General features: G+C 35.6%; 2 protein-coding genes across 2 annotated transcripts; both read left to right on the top strand.

Annotated features, from left to right (window-relative positions):
- On the top strand, positions 537–5868 carry LOC109226480 (signal peptidase complex catalytic subunit SEC11A-like). Its single transcript, XM_019391241.1, has 8 exons — positions 537–714; positions 2009–2121; positions 2533–2604; positions 3814–3849; positions 4498–4543; positions 4830–4917; positions 5508–5565; positions 5692–5868. Exons 1-8 carry the CDS (start codon positions 636–638, stop codon positions 5740–5742), a joined length of 543 nt encoding a protein of 180 aa, XP_019246786.1. The 5' UTR covers positions 537–635; the 3' UTR covers positions 5743–5868.
- LOC109226479 (putative late blight resistance protein homolog R1B-16) lies at positions 6921–11404 on the top strand. Its single transcript, XM_019391240.1, has 2 exons — positions 6921–10016; positions 11137–11404. The coding sequence occupies exons 1-2, from the start codon at positions 7284–7286 to the stop codon at positions 11167–11169; spliced, it is 2766 nt and encodes a 921-aa protein (XP_019246785.1). The 5' UTR covers positions 6921–7283; the 3' UTR covers positions 11170–11404.

The raw sequence follows: 17244 nt of genomic DNA, 5'->3' as shown, positions 1-17244 counted from the left end.
GACCCCTCAACAAATACCTCGCTTAATAGTCGGTTAAACAACGAAATACACTTGTAAGGCTGGAAGAAAATTGAAATCGAACACCAATCGACGTACAATTTTTTGGGGTTTTACGGCGGGAGACGACGGGGAGATGGGTAGTGGGAAAATGTATAAATGGAAGATGGGTTGATAAACAGGTTTGATTTAGGGAAAAAATGAAGTGAGTAAATATGTTTTAAGACAAATAGAGCTTATGTGGACTACTTAGACACGTAGAAGATTTTTATTAGCTACATATTACACATTAGCCGCGTTACATACACGCTCCTAAATTTTAAGATCGCGTATGAGGTTAGTGTTTAATTGGTACACATAGGAGGATGTTTGCGTGCTTGATAGGAAAGAGTCAAATTTTACGTGTCCATGTGAAAATTGGTGCCAAGTTCCGGTGCCTGTCCATGTATTTGGCCTAAAAATAACTTACTAAAAGTGCCCACTAACTTCCTAAAATTTCTAAATTCGGCCCAAACTTTTCGCCATATATAATTCGAAAACCCCCTTTCGCTGTATCCGCCTCGCTTTTCTGAATCCAGACCAAGAAAACACAGAGAAAAGAGTGTGTGGGTGTAAGAGAAAGAGGGAGAGAGAGGAAAATGGGATGGATCGGAGAGCAAATCGATTCAATAAAGTCAATTCAATTCAGACAACTCGTTACCCAAGCTATTAGCCTCGGTTCGTTATCATTTAATCCTTTTATTTTTATTTTTTGTTGTTTCAACACAATTCAGTTGATCTTTTTATATGTATATCCCCTGCTTATAAGTATATAAATTTGTACATGCTCGACTGAACCCTTGCTGGAATTGTTTGATTTTTTGAACTCATTTGTATGTTGTCGGGCTTATTAATCAGTCAATTAGGGCATTTGTATCTATTCAGCTCTATTCGGCCCATTTGGGTGGGAATGTTCCGAGGAATTTAGAATTCGGACGGTTCATCATAATTCGACTATATTCATGTTGGTCAATGTAGGCTGCTTTTTATGAGTATAAGCAAGTTTTTTTTTGGCTAGAGAATTCAATTTGACATTTTATTGATTTTTTGTTTTAGACGCATAAAAAGGTTGTATCTTTGTCTTCATTTGTTTCATGTGCATTTTTAGATTTAGCTTTTAATACCAAAGGAACCGAATTGAGATGTCTATTTAGGATTGTCAAGCTTGTTCCGGGTCCAATCACCAAGTCCAGTTGGTTCATAGGATTGTCCTGAGACGTCACTCGTCAGGCGTTTATTTGGTAGTTATGTCTTGTACTGTTGCTTGTTTGAGTTGTGCAGTTTGTGGAGAATTAGGTCCCCAAGAAGGACTATACCTTATTCTTCTTTATCTAGTTAATGAAATACAATCAAATGAAGGATCTAACTACCTACTCACTGTGTGGAGGTAAATTGTAGAACGTGAAATAGCTCTACTCTCTTAGTCAGGGAAAGAGGGAATATGTAGGTGGTGTTTGTTTGAAAAAAGTTGAAGAAGTGAGTTTGAAGTTCAGTGTTCCAATTTCTTCAGGAAGCATTTGTTGAGTTGTTTTCTTAAATAAAGTTATCTTTTAAAAGAAAAAAAGATTTCCAAACTCAAATTCTCAAATCTTTCAACAACTCAAAATTGGCATCTTGAAAAAACTTGAAGAACTGAGTTTTAGAGTTTTTAAAAGATTTGAGAAACTGTGTTGAAATCTCAAACAGTTCAAACAAACACTTGAAAAAGAATTGAAAATTCAAGTTTCAAACGGAGTTCTTCAATTTTGTTCCAATCAAATGCTAAACAGCATTAAATGCAGATGATGTTCTAAAATAGCTCTCTCACTCGCTCTCTCTCGTTAAAATTTTTCATTATGAAATGTGAAATCTGTAATCAATTGTTTTGTTGTGAGAAATAGTTCGAAAGTAGAAGTTGAAAGATTGTGTTCTTTACGTTATTGTAAAAGTTATTATGCTCTACACTGACCCTCTTTCACATAATCACTTTCAGGGATGATTGTTACTTCAGCACTTATAATATGGAAAGCATTGATGTGTGTAACTGGCAGCGAGTCACCTGTGGTGGTTGTGCTCTCTGGAAGTATGGAACCTGGCTTTAAAAGGGTGAGTTAAAGAAATTTGTTCACAAGGAGAGGGGGGGGGGGGGGGGGGTGTCTAAACTACGAACAACACTGGCTTTTTCAAGCTATCCTTTGCTTAAAGATTCTTTACCAGAGGGTAAAAGACTAGAAGAAATTAAGTTATGAAACTAAGGGAAGGGAGTCAAAGAAGATTTAAAAAGTTTCTGGCTTAACTATCTGGTATATATCCTAAACATGCATGATTTATGCCAGTTATCTTCTTATGGACGGCTTATTGCAGATATAGACTTCAGGGTTCAGTAGCAACTTGTTATTGAAATATATAATGAGCCTTGAAATATCCAAAGCTGTGGAAAGAAATTACTTCTATAATTGGAGTGTTAGTTTCTCTTTCGATTTTGTATTACTGAAAGCATCGTCTACTTTCTTGCAGGGTGACATTCTTTTCTTGCATATGAGTAAGGATCCTATTCGTGCGGGAGAAATTGTCGTGTTTAATGTTGATGTAAGTACTGCTTAACAGCGTCCTCTGTTTTGACCTGTTTTCTGCTTGAGTTACTTTGGCTTTTGAGAAGTTACACGTACACGATAAACAAATTTTCTTTGTGTCAGCTTTTTCGATGACTTGGGAGTTACTTATGTTTCCGTAGGAACAATTTGGCACCTGTCAACAATTCTATTTTGTCTAAACCCACAGGAGAAGACATAGATTCTACTGCTAATAATCAAGCTTTTTAAAGGGGGGTTTTGGGGGTGGGAGTGGGTTGATTTGTGTGAACAGCTTCGTACAAAAGTTTAGTTTATTAGAGAGGGACACATTTATGTATTCAGTTACACGGGAAGATTCTTTTCTCTTGGGTCAAGCACGTGAAGATATTTTGTTATAGGGGTGAGACTTGAAATCAGGAGCTCAACAATGCTATGATACCATGTTAAATGTGTGAACCTCCTTATCTAAAAGCCTAACTGATGGTAGACTTTTATTCATTCCGTTTTATATTTGCTCAGATATAGTTATGATGGCTGCTGAGGATATACTAATGAAATAAGTTAATGAAATCAATATACATATTTTTATTGGAGACTTGGGATGAATGGAAATTTAGGAATCTGATGCTAGGAATAAATGGTCATTAAATAGGATATGATAGACCTGAATCAATAGATACTCAGAAATTGACAACTATTATTTGAGAGGCTTCTGATGATGATGATGATGATTTAGTACTAAAATAGGAGATGGGAGAGAAGTCCTTATCAAAAGAAAAAAAATCTTATAAGAAAGAGATAGGAGAGAAATTAGTGGAAGAAATGAGCAAAAAAGGAGAAAGAAATTTAAGAGGAGAGAGAGAGGGAGAGAGAGAGAGAGAGAGAGAGGTGCAATGAGGAGATCAATTCGTAATGTGTTTAATTCGTCAACTCTAATTCAGTTGTTTACCGTGAAGTGCACAAGGATGAAATTTGTAGAAAAAAGAGCACTAAGTATGATATTACGCCTGAAACAATGGTGGAGGATCATCAAACATGGTATTCTTTTAGAAAACACAACTGTAATTGTAGTCTAAGATTGATCCCATTTAGTTTTGCTCATGATTCTTTCTATTTCGTCGATTGGACTTCAATCAGTCAAAATCTTCTAGCTGAAATCTGTGCCGTTATTTGTTATTGACCTTTGAAATTTACTTCTGCTGATGGCATGTTTTATGTTGCACAGGGACGTGAAATTCCAATTGTTCATCGCGTCATAAAGGTATGTTGGGAAGTAGTCTCTCTATACAAAATGTTCTTTCATCTGGTTGTGCCTCATTATAGGATCTTGAATCTTGATTGCCTGCATCAAATTTCTCTGTGTACTGGTAGTAAAACAAGGAATGTGCAAATGTCTATCAGACTTTCACAAGGAAAAGAAGAATAAGGGACTGATAAATGAAGTGGCATTCTGAAGTGAATCAAGTGACTTATGACCTTCCTTTTTTATATATGTTACCAATCCAAGTTGGATTGGTATAGAGTCTGGCTGGTGTTTTGCCCTTTTTCTCTTTCTTGATAATTGAGAGAAGTGCATCTGTAAAAAGTAAATTCTGGAACTGCTAAATGAGTCTACCAGAGAACAGACAATAGCATTTGGCAAATACTATCAGTAACTTCCTATCGTTTTCTTCACTTGCTCCTTCAATTTGTAGTAACACTTGGTTTTATTTACCTCCAACCTGATCCAAGTATGAACCCTGTAAAGGAGAAGGGAGAAGGAACTAAAACATTATTGAATCATAATGATAAAAATGAATGTGAATCCTGTACTGACTAGTTTTGCTTCTGAGCTGCACTTGTTGTCTGCCCACTTTTTCTTCCTCTTGGTAAATTAAAAACCATTAATCTTTTGTGTTTCCCATTGTAGGTTCATGAGCGCCAAGACACTGGAGAAGTTAATGTCCTTACAAAAGGTACTCAATTGTATGATGCATATTAAGTCGAGGTCAAGGATGTGTTATATGGATCTCTCTCTCTCTCTCTCTCTCTCTCTCTCTCTCTCTCTCTCTCTCTCTGCATCAATGATCATAAATTAATTACTGAGGTGCACATCAATCATTTTATAGTTTTTCAACTATCAAAGAGTTTATTTCAGATAGTGCTCTGTTTCTTTGTACTTATCAAATGAAAATGTCTTCGTTGCGTGTCCTCAATGAAGACTATTAAATTTTCTTGTTTGTATATGATTCATATCGTTAGGAGACAACAACTTTGGTGATGACAGACTTCTCTACGCTCATGGTCAACTGTGGCTGCAACGGCATCACATTATGGGGAGAGCTGTTGGGTGAGTTGACAATTTAATGTGCTCTTTAGATCTTTGGTTTCTTATCTTTTGAGGTCTGTGGCTCTGTGCTTAGGTTGGGTTCGACCCAGTTGAGGTGCTTTTAGTGGTGTTGCCTCGGTGCTCGTTGCCTTCTTAGCTTTATCTTGTTTGATTATGCACTCCTTTTCCATCCCACGCAATGCAATATTGCAAACTCCAACAACCGAACAACTAATCCATAATAAGTTTGTAGAATTCATACTGTTAACCATTTGCCATGTGAGGTTTTCCTTTTCAATTAAAATTGGTATAGAAGTTTATCATTATTTCCTACCACTAAATCCATAATAAGTTTGTAGAATTCATACTGTTAGCCATTTGCCATGTGAAGTTTTCCTCTTCAATTAAAATTGGTATAGAAGTTTATCATTATTTCCGACCACTATGAACTTCTCGAGTATAAGCTCTGTGTGTTTGTGTGTGCGTATAGACTATAGACACACATTCATTCGTATAATGATCCCTTCTTTGTGGGTGTGTGTTTTGTCAGCCCTTTGTGCATTTTACCTATTTGTCCCTTGTATGCTAAACTAGTGGCTTGTCCATTTCAGGTTCTTGCCTTATGTTGGATGGGTGACCATAATCATGACGGAAAAGCCAATTATCAAGGTTTGTTATGAATCAAACTTCTAATTCTGCTTTCTCTAAATGCAATGAAGTGTTTGAGTTTTATTAGATTAAGTCAATAGGTGCGATGAATTTCTAATATTAGGCTTTTCTTTTCCACTTATGCAGTACATATTGATTGGTGCGCTGGGATTGTTGGTCATCACATCAAAAGATTAGTGGACCATGGCTTCACATCATGGGCACGAATGATAGCTTGAAATTAAAGAGAACTAACTATGTATCTGCCATTTTCAAGAATCAAGACTCATTTTTGGACAAATAGAATACTCTTTCTGAACATGATCTCTCTCTCTCTCTCTCTCTCTCTCTCTCTCTCTCTCTCGGTGATTTCCTTGCAATTTGGTCCAGTGGAATGCAACATATCACGTGTAGATTAAGCGCAAGTCATGAGTTCGAATCATGTTTCTGCTGCGAACAAAGCTTGGTAATTAAGTTGGGAGGAGGGGAAGGGCGGGCTCATACTATCTGAATTTTGCTAGAAGACCAGAGGTGATTTCTCCATATAAATTGAAGGAAAAATATATATATTTAATTCCTCTTTTTGGGATTTAAAGCGAAGGGGTAACACTAAACCCCATTTTTGCTCTACAATTTTTGACCAAATGGATCTCATTTTTGCTTGAAATGACTTGTGAACAAATTCAGAAAATATGCAATCATATGAGATTAAATTCCACTAATTCCCCTTAGCCTTTAACGGATACCCGCTTCACCTTTTGAATGGGACAGATAACCCCCTTGAGCCGTTGAGCTATAGAAGAATTTTAATTCAAGGAACAAGTATTGCTGTCCTCCTCTTCTGGTCAAAGTACTGAAAATATTACTTAGATTTGGCACTGTACTCCACAATGAAGGTAATAAACACAAAGTTTAAACAAATTTTGCAGAATAGCATATCAAGGAGCTAACTAGGATGACTTGCACATTAAACTAAGATTAACAACATCTATTAACACAGCATTGGGGGTCCGAATTCATCCTATTGAACAAAGTGCAGGAAGAAGCAAGAAGATAACAGTAAAAAGAGCATCCCGGTGCACTAAGCTCCCGCTACGTGCGGGGTTCCGGGAAGGGCCGGATCACAAGGGTCTATTGTACGCATCCTTACCCTGCAGTTCTGCAAGAGGCTGTTTCCACAGCTTGAACCCGTGATCTCCTGGTCACATGGCAGCAACATTAGTTACGTCAAGGCACCCTTCAAGAAGATAACAATAACAAAGACAATTAACGATCACATTATTTTCTACTTTTTCCTGTTAGAATCCTATCTTTACACAAAGTTGGGGGAAAAAAAAGAGAGAGAGACCTTTGGTCTTTTCTTTGGTTTACATGATAGGTTAGTGGACACTTTTATTATCTGATAGTGACCTGGATTATTTCTGCTTTTTCCTGTTAACACTTAAATATTGTTGAACTTCTTAAATCTTTTTTCTACTATTCAGATTAGTAAGTAGTAAAACTAAACTAGAGCTGGTTGATAGAGACTAGAGAGTAGAGGGCACTACGTTCTGATAAGTCCCAACTACTGTGATGCTTTTGGTTTGCCGTGCTGGCAACATGTCAAATAATGCAAGAAATAAAAGAAAGACCTCTGTTTGTTCTGTTTTTAGATCGACAAATTAGGAACTTGTGGCAATTTGTTATAATCATACTGAGAGATCTGTCTTCTATCACACTCAAAAGAGAGAAAGAGGGACATGGCTTATGCTGCTGTTACTTCACTTATGAGCACCATACAACAATCTATGCAACTTACTGGATGTAATTTGCAGTCGATCTACGAAAGGCTTGAATCCTTGAGATCTAATTTGGAGAAACCATTGAAAGTAATAGGCGATGATATCGAGGTATTGAAAAGTTTGGAAGCTGAAATCATAGAGCTAGCATGTAGCGCGGAAGATATGGTTGAATCTGAATCAAGGAAAGTTTTCTTAGCAAAAGACGCAGTTACACGAAGAATAGATTCTTGGGAACTTTTTTCCCTCTTGAAACAAGCAGTAGGACACATTGGTTTCGCGATGAACAAGTGGATGGCAGTGCAGAACATGTATACCAATAGCAAAGATCTGGAAGCACAAAATTTGTCTCTTGCCGATGTATCTCAACCTGCCTTAGAGCTTGAGAATACGATGGTTGGTCATGAAACTGAATTCGAGATGCTGCAGGATCAACTTACTAGAGGAGCAAGTGAAATAGAAGTTGTCTCGATTGTAGGGATGGGTGGCATCGGCAAGACAACTTTGGCTAACAAAATTTACAGTGATCCGTTCATTATGTCTCACTTTGACATTCGTGCAAAAGCTACTGTTTCACTAGAGTATCGTGCGAGAAATGTACTCCTAGGCCTTCTTTTTTCTATAAGTGGAAAGACTTATGAATTTTATGATCAGCAAGATGTTGGGCAACTAGCAGATCGACTCCAAAAGCTTCTAAAAGGCGGGAGGTACTTGGTAGTCATTGATGACATATGGACTACAGAAGCTTGGGATGATATAAAACTATGTTTCTCAGATTGTAATAATGGAAGCCGGATACTCCTGACTACTCGGAATGTGGATGTGGCTGAATATGCTAGCTCAGGTAAACCTCCTTACCAAATGCGCCTTCTGAATTCTAATGAAAGTTGGAATTTACTATGCGGAAAGGTTTTTGAGAAGGAATATTTTGCTCTCGATTTTGAAATAATCGGGAAACAAATTGCATTAAAATGTGGAGGATTACCTCTAGCAATTACCCTGATTGCTGGACTTCTCTCCAAAATCGGTAAAGCATTGGATGAGTGGCAAAGTGTTGCCGAGAGTGTAAGTTCAGTGGTAACCACAGATGTTGATGCCCAATGCATGAGGGTGTTGGCATTGAGTTACCATTACTTGCCTAATCACCTAAAACCGTGCTTTCTATATTTTTCAATCTTCCCAGAGGATGAACTAATTTTTGTCGATAAACTTATGGAATTATGGGCAGCGGAAGGATTTTTGAAGGTAGAAGAGATGAAAAGCCTAGAACAAGTGGCAGAAAAATATCTAAAAGATCTTATAGATAGAAGCTTAATTTTCATCCACAGTTTGAATTTTGATGGGAAAATCGAGAGTTGTGGAATGCATGATGTGACACGTGAACTCTGCTTGAGGGAAGCTCGAAATGTGAATTTTGTGAATGTTATTGGAGAAAATGAGGATCAAAATCCATTAGAGCAATCCATGCATTTTTCATCTAATAGTCAAGGTCGGATCAGTATCCAATTGAACCAAGTGTTTCACGGTATAATTGAGAAAAGTTTGGATATGTATCCTGATAATGAGGTCCGTTCCATTATCTGTTTTAAAGGGACCTGGTTCGTTCAAAAGTCATTGCGTTTCAAGCTAGTAAGAATACTAGATCTTGCTTTACTGAGATGTGGTACTTTCCCCAGTGGAATACTTGATTTAATCCACTTGAGATACCTTGCTTTGACTCTTTCTCCTGCCGTGGAGAAGTATATAGGAAAAGAAATTCCCTCATCAATAGACATTCCTCCATCAATATCTAGCCTATGTTACCTGCAAACGTTTATACTTAATTTTCCACATCTCAAGCGTTGGCAATGGGAACGGCCATATCCTTTCATATTACCATCAGAAATTTTGGCGATGCAGCAATTGAGGCACCTCCGTTTGGATTGGAATTACTTGCGATATCATGAGCCTACAGAGAAAAGTTTGGTCCTGAAAAATTTGCAACATCTGTCCGGATGGAATCCTTGGTATTGTACTAGTTCTGTCTTTAGACTATTTCCAAATTTAAGGAAGTTGCAAATATATGGCATCGCGGAAGACTATTATAGTTGCAGGAACATCTATGATTTTTGCTACTTAGATCAGCTAGAGGAATTGGAGTTTCATCTGTATTATAACTATCTTCCGGTTCGTCCTTTCTTTCTGAAAAGCAGACCTTCAGATTACTTAAGGTTTACAGGGCGAAAACGACCACATTCAGGTACTTTGCGACCTTTGCTCCTTCCACCAGCAGATGTTTTTCCACAAAACCTTAAGAAGTTAGCTTTTAGTCGGACTTTTTTGAGATGGAATGATTTGAGCATTGTTGGTAAGCTGCCTAAACTCGAGGCCCTTAAACTAACATATCGTGCCTGCATAGGCGAGATGTGGGAAGTAGTAGATGAAGGCTTTCCTAGCTTGAAACTCTTGCTCCTGGAAGATTTGGATTTTGGGCACTGGAGAGCCAGTTGTGATCACTTTCCGTGCCTTGAACGACTATTTCTTGAACGTTGTAGGTTCTTGGATTCAATTCCTCAAGATTTTGCGGATATAATCACACTTACTTTGATTGATATAAGGAGGTGTAAAGAATCTGTTGGGAATTCTGCAATGCAAATTCAACAGGACATGCAAGAAAACTATGCAAGTTCTGTTGAGGTCCATATCTCTGAGATTGTAAGACATCTTTTCCTTGATTTACTTCTTTCTTGGTGTCCTATATGTTTGAGGTCAAGTATGAAATAGAGTAATTACCTTGTAACTATTCATACTCTTCCATGAATGGAGCCCGGGAGCAACGGTAAAGTTGTCTCCGTGTGTCCTATAAGTTACGGGTTCAAGTCGTGGAACCAGCCACCGATACTTGCATCGGGTTAGGCTGTCTATATCACACCTCTAAGTAGTGGCGGAGCCACATTCAACCAAGGGGTGTCAATCGATACCCCTTTGCCGAAAAATTACACTGTATTTCTAGATTAATTTTTTTCCATGTTGTTCCTATTTTTCATATTATTTCTGTTACTGATATTGTCCCCTTTTGTCTTTTTATCTTCTTGAGCCGAGGGTCTTTCGGAAACAGTCTCTCTACTCCTTCGGGGTAGGGGTAAGGTCTGCGTACACACTACCCTCCCCAAACCCCATTAGTGGGATTTCACTGGGTCGTTGTTGTTGTTGTTGTTGTTGACTCCCATTGACTTTTCGGTGTATCTAATTGTTTATATTTTAACACGCCTTGGTAAAAATCCTGTCTCAGCCATTGCCCCTTAGGGTACGGCTCTTTCCCGGACCCAGTGTAAACGTGAGATACTTTGTGCACCAGAGTGCCCTGTTTCTATTCATACTCTTCCATTTGCTCTGCCTTCTTTTACAATAAAGTCTTAAGTTAGATTCTTTCTTTCTCTTTATTTTATTTTTGGAAAAAAATAGTCTTATGTTTAGGTTATAATCCTCTTAAATGTTCATGATTCTTTGTATGTAAGCCATACTTTCACTAGGCATGTCTAGTATAATACTTTAGTAATTTCAGGCACGTTGTTGTAAGGATCTATAACAATATATAGTTCTCCTCATCAAGCTCGATACAGTAAATTAGATAATAGAATAATAACTTGCTTTAATAAGTTTAATTGCACCAATAGTGTAAAATTCTTTACATCGTAATTGTGTATAATTTAAATCCGTCCAATAATGCCTTGTGCTCATTCTTGCTATAATTTTTTCTCCTTCTTTAATGTTTGGAAAATCTGACATTTCACTTTTCATTGTTGATTTGTGGTTGTTTTGTTTTTTTGTGCAGGATAATACAGGTGCTAACCATTATGAGTTCTAATAAATGTCAATATTAGAATTATAGTAAATTTAGTTATTATTGTAATATTGTAGGCCTATTTCATAGGTGCTTGACAGTTGCTTATTTTTATTTTTTCACCCGTACCAAATATATACACTTTTTTTCTTTCTATATGCCTAGTGGAAATGAGGATGTGTATTGATGATCGTGCCTTAAATCGAATCACGATTAAGGACAAAATTCCCATTTATGTCATTGATGAACTACTAGTCGAGTTGCACGGATCACAATTTTATAATCGCTTTTAAAATAATAGCCGAAAAAATATAGATTTTTTTGTATATATATACATTCTGTATGTTATATACAAATTTCATATACTTTTTCAGCTATCGAATATAAATAGTTTATGGAACTTTGTGGCGATTACAGGAAATTCATTCAACACTATTGAATGTGATGCTTCAGGATCAGGAGTTGGTGCAATGTTGAAACTAGATCGACCTATTGCTTTCTATACGGTTTGTTTGAATGGTTGTTATGTATGGTTTCATAATGTATCGTATAGTATTTTTTTTGTATTGTATAGTATTGTTTTGATGTATATAATGTTTGAATAGAGTTTATTGTTTGCCGTCATTTTATGATGCCATGCACCGACAATATGAAACATGAACTTGCAATATTATAAAGAAAAAGTAAGGTACATGGTAGAATTACTATATAAAAAGGTAAGGTAAAGGATAAAATATGATTATTTAATAATAAGGAAGGCCAAGATGAGAGAAAAAAATAAGGTAACGACGTAACCACACCAAATTGATTGTTCCATCAAGTGACACTTTTTGTTTTATGTAACGATAAATTTAACGATACGATACACAACTAAAATAAATATTATATTTAAAGTAACAATATGATACAATACAATAGTAAAGCTTTACATGGGCAAAATTTGTTTTGTTGCTTTCCACTTATGACAAGGAAATCCTTGCCTTGGTTTTAGCTGTTCAAAATTTGTTGTTTGAGTCCTTAATTGCTGCTTTTGGAGCAGCATGTTCTTACTCGAAAAATGCTTTTTTTTCTTTTTAAATAAGACTAATATCTGTTGAAAAAGGACAGTCCGGTGCACAAAGCATTCCGCATCTATGCAGGGTTCAGGAAAGTGTCGTACTTTCTAAAAGTGAAAATGGTGATTATACAAATTTATATTACAATCTATTGAATATTCAACATCTACATTTTAACCAACTAAAGTATATAGAAATGATCAAGAGATGCTAAAAGCGTCTTTGGCATTGCCTCAAAAGCATTAATCTACACTAAAACGTTGAAAATAAAAGGCCAAAAAGATTCATTCTTGATCATTAGCTACATTTAATATCCAAATAGAAAAACACTACTAAAAGCTTCTTACTAAATAACAAAGATTATGCTCTTCAATGCCTAACATGCAATTTTTTCACTATACTCTAGTAAAATTTGGTAAGAAATGCAAAATGCAAAGAGTTTAAGTTCTATGCACTGACAGTATAAAAAAAATTATACAGTCGGCTCATATAACTTAAAATCACAAATACCAAGAATATTTAAAGGATTTCCACCTATTGGCCAAGATTGTCATGATTTCTATTGAGTGAAACAAGGCTCCCAGCAAAAGCGAATTTTCTTACAGAATTGTAATACCAACATTTCTCTTCATATCCCCTGCGACATAGAACCAGATCATCTTCGGGACATGTTAATAACATCATTGGGGCTTCTAACATCATTGTAACTCAATAGTGTGTAATTTTTATAAGAAACTAAGTTGATATGACTGGCGATTTCGGGCGTGAATAAAAGAGAACGCCATGATTTGCTAACAAGACATATTTGGAAGTGAAATTTAAATGGTAATTTTTTAATGATGTTGATTACAATATCAAATGGCAGATCAGTGAGATTCTTTTGCTTTTGAGATGAAGAAGAACCTATGAGATTCTTAGGTTTATTCACCACATTTAATTGCCATAAAACAATAAAAGGTGCAACAAGAATTATGAACTCAAGAAAATAATTTCCCATGGCCATAATTTAGTGATCTTAGTACTAGAGCAGCATTTGAGGTATATTTATAATTTGTCAAATATATTTAATCATATTTTGGTCCTTGTAATTTTTAAGAAAGCACATTAACCTTGAATTTATTAACATGTATGTCTTTGGTCCCTTTACATTAAAAATATGTCACTTCTAAAGGACACGTCCGTTAAAAGCTATGAAAAGTCAAAAATGCCCTCAAATAGTCGACCATTTTCATTTTTCTATATAACAGAAAAAATGACAGGGTATAATGATAAGTTTGCCCTTAGTCGACCATATTTGCCTTTTCTACATAATAAAATATATTTTATATTTAGAATATTTTAAAGGCTATATATTACTCATATATGGAGTAATTACACAAATTTAGCAAACGTATGGATAATTAGATGATTTAATTGTTAATAATTTGTTAACTTTAGTGTAGATTCACGAGCAGAAGGATCAAGAGTGCAACTTTTTTATTAATCGAAGATTAAGTGTGCTTAACCAGCTATATCAAGGTATGAAAATCAGAATTCGTCAATATCTTAGGATCTAAAAGCGAAAATCTCCCTATTAATAAAACTAGATACCAAAGTAAGAGGGTGTTTGGCTAAGCTTATAAGCTGATCAAACTAGCTTATAAGCACGTTTCGGCTTATCTACGCGTTTGGTAAAGCTAAAAGTGCTTATAAGCCAAGTGCTTATAAGTCAAAAATAAGCCAAAAGCCATAAGCTGGTCACCCCCAGCTTATGAATTTTTAGCTTCTAAGCACTTTATGTTTGACCAAGATTTTTACTATTTTATCCTTAAAATATTCCTTTTTAGAACAAAACTCCTACATCGATACTCACTGCCTCAAATATTCAAACTAAAAACCCCTCCCCTCCCCCCCCCCCCCTCCCCCCCCCCCCCACCTCTTCAAGTCTACAATTCTTATTGACTATTTAAGATAAGCAAATTCTCTGTTCCATTGCATACTTATATCTATGTGATTGTTTATTAATCTTTGAACTGTATGTAATAAATGAGGACATATCAAATTTTTGGTGTATTGCTTTCTAAGTGTTGTGGTGATGAAGACAATGTTTGTTTCTCGTCAAATAATTTGTCCTATTTAGGTTTATTTTTTACTGAGAAACTTTTGTCAATTTATTAATTATTATAACTTATGATTATATGCTTATCATATAATAAATATATTTATCATAAAAATTATCTTATCTAAGCACAGTTGTATTTAAAATAAAATGATAAATAGAATATTTTGTATTTGAATCGATCTGGAATCTAAAATTTTGAAGAAATTAAGCCCTTATAAGTGTAAAGAGTTCTAAGGTTATTTACGTCATTTTAACAGAAAAAGAGCTTATTAGCACTTTTTTATCAAATATTGGAACAACTTATTATCAATTTCAGCACTTGTACCCAAACACGTAACTGCTTATTTATTAAATCAGTTTCAGCACTTAAAAGTGCTTTTCAGCACCTAATGCTTATCAGCTACTTCAAATCAGCTAATCCAAACGGGATCTAAATATGTTGTAATAGTTATAGTAGTTTATTGTAAATTTGGAGTGTTATTGATTCGCTTTTTCCGTTAGAATATGGAGAGAGATTTGGTAGGGAAGCTTAAGAATAGGGATTTTATTAACCAAAAAGGATATCAGCTTAGATTAGATAGTAAAAATCGCAAGAAAGTGCGGCTTAATTGTTGAAAAAATATACATAAAACAAGTAAGGATTTGATAATATAGTCACTATCCATAAGGAATTTATGACGCTCTTAAGTGTTTGTAGCAATATTTATTTAAAATTTACTTTTTAACTTTATTATTAATAAAATATTACAAAAGAACTGTTAAATGTAACAAAAGCACCACTAAATGCAACAAAATCGCCACTATTTCAAAAAAATTCTGACCTTTTTTTTTATTTTCAAATTTATTTACCGATGCGCATTCAACAAAAATACTACTAAATGCAAAAAAATTCCCATTATTTTAGATTTTATTTACTAAAGCGTCGCTAAATGCAACAAAACCGCCACTATTCTACATTTTGCTAATTTTTTATTTTTAAAATTCATTTTACCAAAGAGCCGCTAATTGCAATAAAAGCGCCCCTAAATATAACAAAATCTCCAAAAAATTCATGACTTACACCTAATCTACACATCAAATGTTGTGCCATTGCCACTTAACAAAATTACAAAGAAATCATTGAGAGAGATAGGGAGAGAAATGGTAGATAATAGTTCTCATTGTTATAAAAAGGCGAAATGGTTTCCTGACCACTTAAACTTGTAGGGCTTTTGAAAGTCGATACACGAATTTTCGATTTTCCCATTTGAACACTCCAACTTGACAAAATGGGTAATAACAAACACTTTTGACCGTTGACCATGCCTATGTGGAAGCACTATAGCTGACATGGCTAAACTGTGTGCAAATCACGCTGCCAAGGCGCGTGAATAGTATTATTTTTACTTTAAAAAATTAGAATTAGAATAAAATATAACTAAAAAAGAAAAAGAAAAAAGAAAAAAAGACTTTTCCAATTTTTTCATCTTCCCGCATTGGATTGCAAGATTTTTCCAATTTTTTTAGCAGATTCAAAGACCAAATGGAAATTTACATTTCTGATGCTACGACCCACAATCACAGGGAAACCGGCTGCAGCAACCTGTTTTCACCTTCAAATAATTATACACAAACCCCCCACCCCCACCCCACCCAAACCAAAAAAGAAAAAAAAGAAAAATCCACATTCAGGCAAACACACAAAGACTGGCATATCGATAATTTCTTCTCCAGTCTCTGAAGCTCATCCATAACAAGTCTCTAAATTGAACTATGTCTTGCTGTAGCAAAGTGGACCACAAGAAAATTCTAATGATCCAGTGTCAACAGAAAATGGTACTTCCTTTACGATTCATTAGTTCAATCCCATGAGCAGAGGTTGTAGGGTCTTATTGCTGATCTTCATCTGACCTCCTGAGCTTTTCGTCGAACATCTTGCTCAACTGGACTGCCTGAGCTTTTGGATTGTAAAATTAGAGGAATTGATCGGTACCCATATGAAATTGGAAGTGTAGGAGCATTCTCCTCATCAAGGCGAACATTTTGGTACCTTTCTTTTCCAATTTGGATACCTGGAACACCTTGCGCATTCATTTTTGCCTCGCCGGAGTTCTGCTGCTCGTCGGAGGGGATGATTCCCACGGTGGAATTGTCTAACACCTAGTATGTTTCAGGCGTTGGTTTTTTTCCTTCTGATTTTGTATTTAAAAATGGGACCCACAAATAACACGTGGCAAATAATAAATGGCTTAGCATGATGTGCTGTACATGTCAGCGCAATTGATATACACGCTCTGATGGATGTATTTATTATTATCCATTTTGTCAAGTTGGGTGTTCAAATGGGAAAATCGAAAGTTCGTGTATCGGCTTTCAAAAGCCCTACAAGTTTAAGTGGCCAGGAAGCCATTTCGCCTTATAAAAATATCACTGTGGATGTTTATTTATTATTCCGATGTAGATAATCTTCTTTTAGAAAAGCCTTGCAACTGGTTCCTGAAAAGCCTCGCAGCTACTTCCTTTCTTCTATAAATAGAGGAGATTTTAGTTCATTATGTATATCAGTTTGAAGTTGAATAGTATATCAATCTCTCTCTATGCTTGTCTTAAGTTTCTTTACTTTATAATTTTTATTTTATAACACGTTATAATCTCTCTCTACCCTCTTAAATACTTACTTTGAATTTAACTTTCCATTTCAGGAATATGAAGTAATTCAAAGGCACGATATCCTTTTTCTAATGCATCGGTTGAGAGCAAGAGATGCATGTGTTGTTTTTCTGTTGAAACGGCATAGTATTACAAAGCTACTGGTCATGATTCTCTGCCCACGAAATCCTTTATTGGGAGAAGGTTTTTTTTTTTATTTAACCGTAGTTTTCGGGCATCGCTTTGCGAACCCGACTAGCTGTACCCACCAGGACCCGCTGTTTCAATGCGTGCACCACGGTTAGTTCCACGGGG

Source organism: Nicotiana attenuata, chromosome 6 (genome assembly GCF_001879085.1).
Source record: "Nicotiana attenuata strain UT chromosome 6, NIATTr2, whole genome shotgun sequence".
In the NCBI taxonomy this organism is placed as follows: Eukaryota; Viridiplantae; Streptophyta; class Magnoliopsida; order Solanales; family Solanaceae; genus Nicotiana; species Nicotiana attenuata.
Note: the sequence above shows the minus strand (reverse complement) of the source record. Positions and strands in the feature narration are given on the sequence as shown.